The sequence below is a fragment of the Ctenocephalides felis genome, unplaced genomic scaffold, assembly GCF_003426905.1.
Source record: "Ctenocephalides felis isolate EL2017-DRISC unplaced genomic scaffold, ASM342690v1 CF-g0.4_SCAFFOLD_03570, whole genome shotgun sequence".
Taxonomy (NCBI): domain Eukaryota; kingdom Metazoa; phylum Arthropoda; class Insecta; order Siphonaptera; family Pulicidae; genus Ctenocephalides; species Ctenocephalides felis.
Genome location: NW_020539724.1, coordinates 20844029 through 20859865, shown reverse-complemented (window position 1 = coordinate 20859865; position 15837 = coordinate 20844029). Strand labels below are relative to the sequence as shown.

The following is a 15837-nucleotide window of genomic DNA, read 5'->3' as shown; positions in this document are numbered from 1 at the left end:
TATATTTAAATAAATTTATTTAAATTTTTCGAATTATTAGCGTAGTGAAAAAGCGATACGCAATTCTAACAAATATATATTATTTATATTTATCAATTTAATTTATCATAATCTTCGATCCAATGTAATTATTCAGAAGAATTAGTTGTGTTTAAAATCAATTAAAAATTGAAATATGTGATCTCTTTAAACATTGTATCTATACATCATATAAATCCATACTATATAATAAATTTCCCATTAACAAATAAGATATAAACTTCATGAAAATGTCCTTTATTTCTTATATACGACGTCCTTGTACAGATGGAGATGTTTATCACATATGTGTATCTTTATGTATATATATATATATATACATATGTATATATATATATATATATATATATATATATATATATATATATCATACATATATAAAATTCTCTAAATATAAGGGCGTATATTGTCAACCCCAAATCTTGGGTCGATGACCTTGCTACCACTACAATTTCGACTGATCGATATATTCGTACTAATGTACATTTATATTATATGTATATATATATATATATATAATATTAAATTATGTAATAATAAATGTTAAGTATTTTTCTTTCTAATTAAATAATTATTGAACCGCTAATGATAAACAAAAACAAAAATATATTTTTAATATTGACTATATATTAATCAATACTAATGTTTCAAGGTAATTTTACGTTACTATCGATTATTGCGTATTAATTTAACTCTTTATGCATTATATATAAATTAAACATGCACACGTTCAGATTTTTTAATACAGTTGTAAATTTTGGCATAAGACTTTAACATTCACTTTAATCATTACTTTGCCTTGAAGTAAAATATATTATCAGTTGGAAAAACGTAAAATATTAAACTATATTAACGATACCAACCTTGTTTTTAAGATTTGGCCATTCTCAAATTATGGTATGCTTTTATATTATTTGAAATCTACACAAATCTAAAAACATTATAAGGGATTCCAGCTTTCCGAGCCTATTTTACCTGAAATTTTGCTAATAATTTAATAAATTTAAAACTTTGCTAATAATTAAAATTTAAAACCAGACATACGACGTGGATATTATAACATCCCACTTCAGTAAGATGAAAAAAAATTAAACGGGTCTTACTTGGGACAATTTTATTTCAGCATATTTAAAACATTTTACAACTTGTTTTTACTATTTTAACTTATTAAATTGTTGATAAACAATTAACTAATTTAATTTTTTGTATCATTATAAATATAATTTATTAGTTTAATTTTTCATAGTATTAATTTATTTATTTCTAGTTTTCATAATGCTACTACGGAAATACGACGATTACCATACCTGCTAAATAATCATCTTTTGCACTTATAATCAGTATGAAAAAAATGGTGCAATTAGTCACTTCAAAAAACAGTCTTGAAATTTCATGTATAAAAAATTTCTGATGAATATAACTTTATATAAACTGCGTACAAATAATTTTTCTCGGCTCATAACTCTTCAGATTCACTCGTAAAAACCGAAATATTAAAAATATGGCTAGTATAATGGTAAAAGCCTAGTTGCAGATATTTTTTCAATAAATTAATCAAAAGCTAAAAATATCCTTTGTCGTTTTTTAATTAAATTTGAACTTTGAACGCTTGATGAATAAGCTTGTAAAAAGAGATGACACAAAAACTCATATGTTGTGACGCCATTGCAAAAACGGCCTCTGGAGTTATATAAATATCGCTTGTTTGAAAAATAAAAACGATTTATTTTTAGTGAAGTTTTGAGGTTACGAAATAATAATTTTAACAAGTTGAGAATGGAAAAAACGGATAAACTGATATGATGTTTTGGTTTTTAATTATATTTATTTATCGTTTTCACTAATTTTTTTATTCATTGACTACCAGTAAAAGTCTGTTAATTAAGTAGCATATTTCAGCAGAGAATTATTATTATGTTAAACAACGCCTAAATACATATTGTTTTCACAATTTCATTTATCATGTAATTGTGTTTGAAGAACTTCATGTAATTAAAATTAACATACAATCATTGATTGCTCGTTTTTTTTTTAGTTTTCGCTGGCCATACAGTTTCATTCTTTGAACAATTGTAGTATCTGTCTTGCATATAAAAATAATTTCCTTTTTAATAACCTCAAAAATATATAGTAACCACGAACAATAGAAATTACTTCAATAAACTTACGTTTCTTACACGGCACAGATTTTTCATTTGCTTTATTTTTGCACTATAATTATTTATAGGGGACGGAATAAAATATTCTTTTGATCCAGACATATTTTATTATTTCAAGATTTCTACTAATATTTATCCTTAAAATGTAATGATATGAAACACCGAAAAATGAACAATATGCTTCACGCTTTTGGTGACGTACGCACGTATAAAGTCACGCATATAAAGAAACCACGCACAAATACGACCAATATCGACGACCAATCGACCCGTATAGAAATGATATCATCGAGAGCGAATGACGAATCATTGGCACTCAACCTTGCCGTAACGCACTTCCGTTGCATTTGTACGGAGTTACACCCTAGTCGCGCCTAAAGAAGTTTTACTTCAAAAAACATTCTCGAACTAAACTTTTTAAGGTGCAAAACGAATTTGAACTGATTATTGTGACAATGACGCTCAACATCTGACAGGATTGTTATAATGGCTTTCTTCACGTTATACTGCGGCGGAAAAGTTAATAAAACTAGTCAATTATATAAATTATATATATATATATATATATATATATATTCTGTAAATACTCCATTACCTCTCGAAAATTATTAATATTCTTACACTAGATATTAATATTAATGAATTATGATAATTAACCACGAAAGTGCTCGGTTCATAAGATCTACCAAATTAATTATTTCGTATTTTGCGAGATTTTAGTGCCCTCTTGTAAAGTCAATGGTAGCCTAAGTTATTCATGATTTTCATATTCATACAAGCAGGGCTCATTTTAATATATATTTATATGCATACGTATATAGAAAAAATGGGGTCATCAGTTAAAGCAATTTTTCAAATTCTTGGATTAATTAATTTTATAGAACAAATGGAAAACTGAAATATTATGCAAATCATAACTAATATTTTGTTATCCAGTAGAAAAACATCAGGTCACTCATTTATTTTTGAATGATAATTTAACTTTTTGAAAATTCGCGGAGTTTACAAATTCATTTTATATTTGATCAAAACTAAATTATCGAACACTTAGTACTCTCAAAAGCAATATGTAATTATGTGATGTTTTTTGTGAACTTAAATCAGAATTTTATATTTTATCTAATGACTATTATATTCTGGATATACTTTTATTAGAAGCCAATTCGGTATTTGTTCTTTTCTAATTATATTGGCATTATAACATGTTACAAATAATTCGCAGAACACAACCCAAATGAGATATTGTACTTAAAAATAGGAAATAGGGGCTTAAAAATAGGATTTTAATTCGCATTACTGAAATTAAATATGTGACAGAAAATCTATATTGTATATTGATGTATATTAAAGTTCTTAGATGTATTAGATATACAATTCACAATTTTACAATTAAATAAACAAAACAACCAAATATAAAATACAAATAAAGGAGTGTTAAACTAATTCAATTTTGAGTCTTGATTTTATGAAACTTGATATTACGTCTTCGTCGAGAGCATCTTCAAAAGTTGAGGTCCTGTATATCCATTGATTTGCGAAGTTATTAAAAACTTTAGAAGCTTTTCTGAAAAAAAGCAGTATCAGAGACGAAGAAAAATATTTCACAGCTAAGTAATACTCAGTTATAGCCAAAAATTGCTGTATTTGTAAAATATCACATATAATTAGTAAATAATAGATATTTATAATATGAAGGGGATGGTACCACTGTATTTCTTGAAGTCATAATTAATATATTCAGAAATGTCATAAAAACTGTTGGCTTTTAGTAAATTAATCAAAACATTGTGGAATTTATATTTGCTTATTATATTGAACATGACGGGGCACAAAGGTCCAATTTGACTAATATCACAACAAATAACATGTATGAAAAAACAACTATCTGACTATGTTCAATAAAATACCCAACATTCATCGATGTAGAAATGTTTTTTTTGCTGTTTTACCCCATAGGCAACCAATAGATCAACAGGTCCAATGTCTTATTTCTACTTACAATAGATACATTATTAAATCAATGTTGTTCAAATTTCTTAACTGTACTTGTTTTTGAGATATAAGTGAAGGATCTTTTTATCCGCGGACCTTTAAGCCCCGCACTCCTTTGATTGTAGCTTAAATGATCAACAACTTGTTATTCAGAAACAATTAATATTTAAACATAATCCTATTTTTTTTTCAAAAAATCTAGTCTTGGCGCCTGTGATATCTTTATTCCGACCGTTTTGTCTGATAATAAAAGTAAAATTTTATTACCTCATAAAACTTCGATTTCGTGCAATTGATTCATGTCTTCAGCCATTTACAATTCTTTATTCTACGTGATACTAATTTGTAACAATAATCATTGTAATATAACAATAATTCTAGTTTATTATGCAAATGAGAAATAAAAGTGATTTTTATCATCGTTGGAAATGATGGAGTATGAAATTAAGGCCATGGCAATAGACAATAAATTGTTTATCAGTACGACTTATATGATATATACTTCAACAAAAAGTACTTATACGTGCTGATTTTGGTTTTCAATTTTGAACTTCTTTAATTTAATTAGTCTTTACGATTAATATAATATAATACTCATTTTGATTTTCACTTTTGAACGTCTTTAATTAATTTATTTAAATGATAAGTCGACAATTTATTTAAAAATTGTTAAACTATATAATAAATATTTTTCCATTTTTGTAGATTTATTTCTCAATACTTCAAATCTTATTTTATATTTATAGGTTTTAAGTTTACACTCTGACTCTAAAGATTTTGTGGCTTTTGTGGTTGAATAAAATTTATTTGCATTTAAAAAAAATAAGCAGAAAGACGTTTAGTGAAATGTAATAGTTTTTAGCATTTATTAAAATTTTAAAAACAGAAAATTACAAATTCGAAAAAGATGATATTGTTATAAGTTTAATTTTTCGTATAAAGTATTTGATTAAGAAGCCACCATATCTCAGTATCGTAATAATTGGAGCTTTTTCATAAATATCTATTAATTTTATTTTCACAATTATGTTTGTTTTGCTTTTATTAATATTTTACTTTAATTCGGTTTCGGTTAGGCGGGTTTAATTAAAAACCAATATTTAGCAATTCAATAATAATTTTATTAAGCATCCTTAATCTTGAAACATTTTTTTTAACCCTTAATCTAAATTGGAGCTAAAATTTGCTCTAATAATTAATGATGAAGCAAATAATTCTTTGCTGCAATTTTAACTTTAGTTGTAAATGTGTTTTCATTTAGTTTTATTTTTAAATTTTTAAAATATTTAAAATATTTAAATTATTTAATAAATTAATTAAAGTAATATAATATGTAATTTTCAGTAAAGTACATTTTGATAAAATTCTAGACTTAATTAACTTAGTAATGGACATATATTATAATAAACTATTTGATCCTACTATTAGTTAGTAATTTAACTTACACTGAACTTGGAAAAGTACATGGCGTCTCCACCGTAAGTAGTAGAGACATTTTCTGAATAAACAATACGTTCTCCGAAACGTGAAAACTAATACAAATGAAACTTGCTGCATTAATAAGATGTCAGGAAGAGTTTCGCTAACAAGATGATATTTTAATACAAAATGTTTTATTCATAAATAATGTAAATAGTAAATAATTGACGAAGAATACATATATATTCTAATTGATATTCGAATATTAAAATTTTTGATAAATGAAAACCTATTGTAAATGTATATCATAATATATCCCCAAAATTAATGCAATATATCCCCAGATTATAATATAAAATAATCCATAAAAGGATAAGTGGGTTGTATTCTAATAAAAATATATCAAAAATAGAATAGTCAACATTTGGATAAGATATATAAGATATATATATAAAATTTTGATTTCTGTTCATAAAGAATATAAATTAAAGATTGTATTTGAGTATTAAATGTTCGATCATGTATTTGCGATCATATACAAAATTATTATCAATTTTTAACAAATCAAATTAGTTATACTGCATCTCTGTTGATTCTTAAATGAATTTCATTATTAAAATTTTGATGCAAATTTTCAAAAGACTTAGATTACCTTCCGAAAATAAATGAGTGACTCTTTCGGTGTTTTTCTACTTGATAATGAAATAATATTCATTTCAATTCTAAGGTAGTGATTTAATTTAATATTCAAACTGAATAATTAATGTCGCTTTTAGAATGTCCGAGATACCTAGCTTTTTATTAGTTGTAGACAAAGAAGAAGAATATTTTAATTAGGCATTATGATAACTTGTGCAGATCATCTGATTCAGATTTAATCACTGTAATATGTGATTGCAAAATCACTAATATGATAAATTCATAATACTTATAAAATTAAATTAATAGTCGTGAATGAAAAAGGTTCTAATAGTATACGTGTTTTTCTTTAAATATGCAAATAAACATAATGATAGAATATTAACATAATTGAATTCTAAATGAATCAATGTGTAATTAAATAATTAAATATGCAAATATAATTACTCATATTCAATTTTTTCACGCTAATTACCGATGTCCATTGATTTAATCATTCGCAAATTAGCGCTAACATATAGAATATGTAGTATATATATATATATATATATATATATATATATATATATATATATATATATATATATATATATATATATAAATATATGTGTGTGTATATATTATATATATATATATATATATATATATATATATATATGTGTGTGTATATATTATATATATATATATATATATATATATGTGTGTGTGTATATATTATATATATTATATATATATATATATATATTCATTTTTGTTCAGATTTCGCCGAGGGTTGTTCACAATTATCTTAATAATACGCTTATACATTCAAAGAAATCAAAACGAGCTACAATAAGCATTCATTAACATGGAAAAATTATGTTCTGGAATTTCGACCTTTTAATGTTCTGAAATAGAAATGTATATGAACAAAATTATTTAAGGAGTAATTTGGTAATGGAGTCGCTTGTAATTAGACTAATTTGGTTTTCTACTTATCCAAACAAAATCTTACAGGAATTTAATAAAAAAAATCAAAATGGTTTAACTATTGTGAGAATGAGCTATTTTTCTGTTTGATTAGATTTTATAAATCTCAAAATAAATTAATAACAATTCAATAAAAAGCCTTTTGAAAGTTTAATATCGTTAAAATAAGTCGTAGCATAATAACTATATTTCGTCTAGCAAAAAAATTAATTATATTCTTGATTGGTTTATTTGGTTTCATTAGAATAAAATAAATAATTAAAAACTTTGAGTGCAAGCTTAACAACTTTTTTTATTGTGGTTAGAGCTATGGGATTTCGATCAAAGGTTTCAGGTTCAGACAGCCTTGTGTCAAGTAGAAGTAACATCAGTTTTCGCTTGAAAATGTAAATGGAAATGTTTCAGTAAAAATAAGCCTTGCATGGCATTGAGGCATCAATCAACCAAAATTAAAAATGCATCAAAATTTTAATAATGAAATTCATTATAGAAATAACTGTTTGGGGGTTAAGTTAATTAAGTCATATCAATACAATTATAAGATAGGGTAGAGCGGGACTTGAAGATTTGCGGTTAAAAAGGTCCACCGATGTCAAGAAAAGTAACGTATTTTTAACAACAATATTTAAAAGCAGGGAAAAAACATGTATAACCAATCATTTTTACGACGTTGCTATCAGGAGATAAACGGCAATGTTTGAAAATCCATATCAAAAGTATTTTCTTTCATTGTTAGTTTTCTTGGTTATGAGCACTGTTGTTTTTTTGCAAGTTTCATAGGATGTATTGTTAATTTTCAGTTAGATACAACAGATGTTTTCATATAACATATATAATACATGCGGGCGGGGTAAAAAAAGGTCCAACTGAACTTTTATCTTGGAAGAGATGTTAACAATAAATAATAGTAAATAAACAAGTGAATTAAGTTAAAAAGAGCAATTTACAAGAGATAAATTAAACAAATAGTTATTACAATTCTGCTGATGCATATTTCTGACGAAATACCAAATCAAGGTTATATACAGACATACAGTTATCTCTGTAAAAAATGTACCCATAAAATTTATATTTTGCATTGATTAAATAATGTAGCTATTATTTCACAAAATTTCTTCAAAATAAAAAAGGCACTGGATCTTTTCGCTCCTTGGCCGATTTTTACGCCACCTATGGGGTAAAAGGACCCAGTGACAAATTTTTGAAAAACAGCGAAAAACATATTTCTACTATGATGAATAGGCTGACAGTTTTACCGAAAGTGACAGATAGTTGTTTGTTGGATATGTGCTATTTGTAATGATATAATTAGTTTAGTCAAAGTCAAATTGGACCTTTGAGTACCGCCCTAGACTACTCATGGTCTAATTGCTATTCAAATAATAATTAATATAGTAATTGAATTTCATATTTCATTCGAATTTTCATTCAATAAGAAAAACAAAGTGGTTTAACTATTGTAAGCCTGTGGGCTAGCCAAATAACTATATCCGTATTGCAAAAAGTTTGCTCATGCTCGTCCCTGTATCGACTCCTGTACGCTTAGTGTAATCAAAGCTTCAGTCTGATGTTAGGCACTTTGAATAAATCACCAAAATTATTATTAATGCAAAATACGATTCTACGGCAAGCGAAACTAATTACGTATAACTCACCCTCACCCTCACCCTCACCACCGAACACACCGGTGCGGTCCTCCGACTTGGCCCAAAACATAACATTCTCTATTGCACTTCGTGTTTTATGGCCAAAATATGGAGCTATTTTTGCCCACGCGATGCGCAAATGGGAAAAGCGATGAAAATTTTATAATGTTAGGACTATTTTTCATACCGAATGAGAAATACAGTAGCACTTCAGGTATTTTCAGTTCACCGGGTTAGTTTTGGACTTTTTTGGAGTCACGGTTTTAACAATATGTACTGAATTATACTCTAATGTAATAACATATTTCGATTCTTATTGAATAGTAATAATTTAATATCAATTAAAATATTAAATTTATAATGATCTTTGAACGTATCTTTGTAAGTAGCATTTTGTGTTAAGGCAAGTTCTGATACGTATACACAATCAACTTAACTAATAATGATTGAGGTTGAGCTATTTAAGTAAAATTTTCAACTATTTCGAAAACAACATTTTTGCTTTTCATAAAAAAATTAATGCGATTTCTAATTGATATCTTTCAAACATGATTATAATTTGCTTAACACATTTCATTCGACAATATGGATGTAAACTGTAATCAGTAGCTACCTACGATACACCCTAGAACAAAGATGCTTCGGCATAGATTCTAATTACAATCACTCAAGCTCGCGAAAAATTGTCGCGTAAAATCTAAACCTTAATATTTTTTATATTTCAATCGCCTATGAAAATTTCGTATGTTATTTTAAACTAAGAAGTGTCATCAAAATCGTAGAATAATTTGAAACATAAAAAAACATAAAATTAGTAACTCGGATATTTGGCGAAAATAAAGTTCTACTTCGGGAAGTTAAAAATATTTATTTCTATCTACTTAGTGTACTTCGAACAAAATTTACACGTGTTTTTGAGCACGTTCAAATCGAAATTAGTATGACTTAATATTTTATTTTTATAAAAGTTTCTCTACATTTTTATTTTTGGGTGTAATTTTTTTTCTTTCAGAACTGTAACTCATAGAGTTTATTCATTATCAAATTAAAAATTTGCAATAAAAAAATGCTGAATCTAGATTTATAAATGTACGACGAGTTATACGACTTTAAAGTTGTGACATGACAAAAAAAATCACTATTTTTGACGATTGCCATGCATCTAGGAGGTATAGGACAATGAGACAAAAGCCTAAATGTACATTAAATAGCAAAAAATAATTACCAAAAAGTTACATTTCAATACTCCTATGTTTTATGATCAAAAATCTCGGAAAACCCAAAAATAAACCTGATAAAAACTACTAATCTGTAGTATTTCAATATAACTTAAACTTTAATCCTATCTCCACTATTATTTCTATTTAATTAACATTTTTTATATCTATGTTAACAAATAGTTAACCAATTGCTTAAAACTTGTATAATTGATTTATGACGTTGCATGTTTGCACTTTGTAACTTCGTAAGACTTTAATTAATTGATAAACTTTTCAATCAAAAGTTGAAGTGATCGTGAAATATCGATCTGATGTGCGCCTGATTCGATTATATAGTTTTTTTTTAATTCTTTATTTAAAATTGTATACAAATTCATTTGTAATGATAAAAATTTAATAAGTCTAAATATTGAAGATAAAGATTTATTCAAGTAATATATTTTGAATGAATGAAGTTTAGTATTTTCTCAAAGTCTCAATGTATATAGAAATTGTTCTCCTTTACGAAATTCAATTTTCAAAATAGAAATTGTGTTGGTTTGAATGGCAAACTACATGTTGATCATATGTTGATATTCAAAAAAATTGGTCTAATAAAAAAATAAAATTACTAATAAGTGGAAAACAAATTCCACTAGATAGTATTTTTACTCAAGACTAGGTATTAATTAATAAAGATAAACAAGGAATTAATAATAAATATATTGTAGTATTATTAAATTGAGTAAACTTAAAAACTTAACATTCATAATTTCACGTATATACGTGCTTTCATCATCAAGTTTAAATGAAATATAATATTTTTAGATTAATAAGAAAAACAAATTCTAAATAATCTGTATATAAATTCTAAATAATCTAAAAAATAATCTGTACCAAAAGTATTAGTAGACTAAAAGTAGTAGTAGAACAAAAGATTTACTTAATGTCTATGTAGAACAGTTGTAAATATATTGTTGAATAAAAAAAAATTAATTATACAGATTGTTCCAGAAATATAAACTAGTAGTACTACCTGAACTTCTGTAAGTTAGGAGTAAAACAAATTATCGAATAAATATTAAGACAAATAAATCCAAAATTATAAACTAGTAGTATATTATGCTTTGAAGCTAATTTTCTAAACTTCTGTAGTTTATATAGACTATATGTATATATGGTCTATAAAAAACCATAAGTATAAACTAGTACTACTTGAAATTTAGTTTTCTAAATGGACGACAAAATTTGAAATAAATTAAAAAATCAAAGTTATATAAATTTGTAGAAAAAGAGATTTTTGTAAGATTTTAGTGAAAATCAAATTTTGGCGACATTCAGTATTTTCAATTTAGGGACTTGAATGAGAATTTATGAAAATTCTTGAAGGCCTGATAAAATATGAAAAAAATCGAATTTGAAAAATTTGAAGTTGAAGCTTTTAACATTTTAAATTAAAGTTGCAATAAATTAAAAAATCACTAATATATAAATTTGTAGAAAGAGATTTTTCGAAGATTTTAGTGAAATCAAATTTTGGCGACATTCAGTATTTTCTATTTTGTAACTTAAATGAGAGTTTATGAAAATTCTTGAAGGTCTGATAAAATATGAAAAAAATCGAATTTGAAAAATTTGAAGATGAAGCTTTTAACATTTTAAATTAAAGTGTATGAAAAAATTTTGTTGTTCCAGATTTTTCTATTTGTACATTGTACATTGTACTTTATTATAAATTATTTACCATAAGTACAAAATATTCAAAATCAAGAACATATGACACAAGCTTTCAAATATTCAAGCACTCTTTCATTATCTTCTTTATACATAAATAACATTTATTATTATTATACATTTATATTACCGCCATAAAATAGCATTATTGCTTGTAAGCGCTTACAAAATAGTTATTTAGTAAATAGCCAATTGCTAATTCGCAAGTAGAAACTATTTATGCTAACAACAATAATATATCCATATTTCAGAAACTCCACTATGGCTACTTTTGCAAGTGGCCCCTATCCGCAACGAAAGGGATCTCGTGGTCCTGTTTTTATTGACGTTCAGGGACATCACTGCTCTAAAACAACCGATAGATCAGGAAGACACCAGGGGAGGTAGGTTAATAAATAAATAACAAAATTAAATTTATTTAAGCCCTATAATAACTACTATACAGTTTGAAATATCTAAGTGGCACAAGATTTAATCGTACATATAATCGATTTGTTTGCCATAAATTTTACTTGAATGAGAGAAAGTCAGATTCGTTTTCTTCAGCAGAATTTCCCATAGTTTGCTCGTATATAATATTGTACTTAGAATCAATATTTCGATATAATATGCTGACTTTCGCTCAAAGAAAACATGATTCCCAATAAGAGACGTGTGAATTTCTTTATTTATAGTGAAATATAAATAGAGTTCATGAATTATAATGAATATAAATAGATAACATGAAGTATAAATATTACAACTTGGATGATATGAAGTATCTTGAGAATGAATAAATATTAAACGATCTTTGTTATTCTCATTTCTTACTGTCAAAGAGCTTTAGCAGGAATATGATTATTAATATTAAATATACAGGAATTTCACTCGGAATTTTCCAATTTCAACCCTTATTTTTGGGTTATTGCACAGGACATCAGAATTCATTTTAGAGGTATAGTTTCTTCAGGAAAGTATCTTATTTTGATCCCTAGTATCCGAAAATTATATGTGCCTAAGCAAAATTTTTTGCTCCATACAAATCGACCCGCTCTAATATATATATATATGTGTGTGTGTGTGTGTGTGTGTGTGTGTGTTCATGAGTGTGTTTTTTAAACAGTCAATCCAAGGTAAAGAAAAACCAATTTTTCTGCAGATGCTATTGATGTTTGCAACGTTTCGAGGGTTTCTTTTTCAGACTTCTTCCATCAATAAACACATCACACTATTTTTAAGTGAAAACTTTTAACTTCCACTTTTAACCACTTTAAATAACAGTGACATGTATTTATATACCGAACTCACCGTTAAATCATGTTTCTCAATTCCTCTAAAACAACTAAAAATATTCCTTGCTAAAAAATATTTTCCATACTGTCCTTACCATCATCATTATGAGGCCGATTCTCCAAAATAGACCAATTTTATGACAAGGCTATATTTTGTAGCAGTTTTCATACAAAACAGTACTAAATCGTACTGACGAAAGCCATGTGGTTTCTGTGCAGTCTAGCAGTTTTAAATAAAAAAAACTGGATCTTTGTGATATGGTTTGATAACATATGAGTAAAGTTGCTTTTTGACAGTATTTAATATGATTTTGTATGAAAACTGCCACGTAAAATACCCTTACCCTAAAATAAGTCTACTTTATGGCAGAATCGGCTCATATATCTACTTATTTTGTTTTCAACAGAAATCCTGACGATGACAAATAACTAGTACAGAAACTTTTTAAATGGAGTTGAGTTAATACTATCTGTAATTTTAAGTTTACTGTTCAGGAATTAAACTCAGAGCAATAAAAAATCTAGGATTCATTATCAAGACTCAACAAAGCATTTAGCCATATGCATTATTTTATTCCATATTCGAGGTTTCATATTAGGTTCTAGGACAACCTGTATATAAATGTGTGTATTTACAGTCAATCCGTTTTATATATTCTTATATACGCTAAAACTCGAAAACGGCTAAACCGATTTGGCCAGTCGTGGTCTTGAAAAATTCATGCCAATCCAGAGATGATCCGAAAGGTGAGATATTTCAAAATCGCGTAGAAACTTTACATTTTTAATTTGAAAATTTTGGTAAAAGCATAATTTGAGTAAAACAATGGACGGTGACTAATACGTCAAATGTCAAACGTTTTTGACAGATGATGTTCAATTACGTTTAATAGGATGTTTTACGTGAATTTTATTTAATTATAATTAAATTGTAGTAAGTAGTTTTGCTCGTAGTTATATTTATACCCAAAAACGTTATTAAACGGATCGCAAGTTTTATAAGAAACTCAAAATATCAACTTTTTTTAAATGTTAATATGAAAATGCATTTTTTGGCGTTGTAGCACTCCTTTTTTGCAAATCATATTTTTCTCAAAGACGGTGCTCTGAAAGATCTCATTTGTATAATTATATACTCATTGGTATTTATGAAACATTTTCTAGGTTATATTATTTTTTATTTATGTTAGTTCAATTCTGAACCTAAATTTGGTATCGATCAAAGGGACATATTGTCAAATAACATATTCCCAATTATAATTTCCCAGAATTTATCGAAGAATAGATAATAACATATGAAGGTCCGGGGTTAAAAAGGTCCACCACCGATGTGTCAAAAACCAGTAAAGTTAAGCATTGTTCAACAACAATATTTGAAAGTAGAGGGAAAAAGATGTGTAACCAGCTATAACCTCAGTTTATGTTATAAACGTAAAGTATTAATTTTTTTGATACTCTAGAAATTGTTTAGAATATACCTTACTCGGCAAAACAACGTTTGCCGGGTTAGCTAGTATATAATAATAATTTATGTAATACTGTATTATATATAAATAATTTAAAAAAATTAAAGTTTACCGACAACAATTCGTTGGTATTAACATTTTTAACATATTGATGCTACAAACTTTTTAGGTTTTCCAAGTAAAACTGGATATTATTACAGCATGATATAATGCAGTTTTAAACGCTATATATATTGTGGTTACAAGGTCCGTTTTTTTTTTTTTTTTTTTTTTTTTTTTTTTTTTTTTTTTTTTTTTTTTATTATTTTATTGGCTTTATAAACTGGTACATTAGCCATATACTAAATTACATAATATCTAAGGTCCGTTTTATAGTCATTTTTATAATGATTTGTTTTTTGTTTCAGGTTTATCAAAATTTGCAAAAACTGGCTCGAAGTGTAACGCGATCGAGGAGCGTTTTAGCGAGCCAATTCAGCGCTCACCTGCCGGCGCTAAAAGATCCGGCACAAAAATCACATCTAGCCCATGTCAGTCAGGTAAAATTTAATATTATTTGAATTCGGATAAAAATTTTATGATTTCACTAAGTCACGCATTCGCGAATGACTATTGTTAGATTCGAAGTAATTAATTAATCGCTAATTATTAATTAAGTGCATATCGTGATTGTACATAGTTTCCAAGTGGAAAAGAAAAAATCAAGGCCTCTTATTTTATACTTTTATATATACATCTACATGAGTATTAATGTATTTATGGGCTTAATGTTATTAAGAGTTAATAATATGCCTTAATTAACTTATATCAGATTTATTCTTTTTTAATAATTACGTACATACTTATGAAAATATATACTACCACAAATTTTACATCGCACTCTCTGTGTTAAATAATTTGTTTGTTTTAAAAAAAATATTATTGGGTTCCTTTTACTACTTAATGATATCATTGACTGAAAAAAGAATATATAGTGCCTTATATACTTATATATTCATTCCAATAAGATAACAATATAAGTTGTGTAATTATGATTAGACTCTACTATTTTGTAAATGACTAATGTACACGTACACAAAGTCAATAAAAAAATAACACTAGCTGTAAGTGGAATTCTGTCTTAAGGCAATTAGGGCATCGTGCCTTAAGGCAAATTGCTGGAACTTCCCGTACCAAAATTATTTTTTTTTTTTAAAACGATATAAAACGATTAACATTTTTGAAAAAAAATTACTTTGAAAAAAATAGATTTTGAGAAACTATAAATTGGACAAAAAATTAGTTTTTTTAAAAAAAAAAAAAAA

The 15837-nt window shown here is 26.2% G+C and overlaps 1 protein-coding gene across 1 annotated transcript in view; it reads left to right on the top strand.

Annotated features, from left to right (window-relative positions):
- Positions 1-15837, top strand: part of LOC113383565 (potassium voltage-gated channel protein eag-like) — a 221038-nt gene that overhangs the window by 62609 nt on the left and 142592 nt on the right. The window contains exon 5 of the mRNA XM_026621822.1: positions 12048-12179. Coding sequence (XP_026477607.1) covers positions 12048-12179 — 132 coding nt within the window. The remainder of the gene's footprint in view (positions 1-12047; positions 12180-15837) is intronic.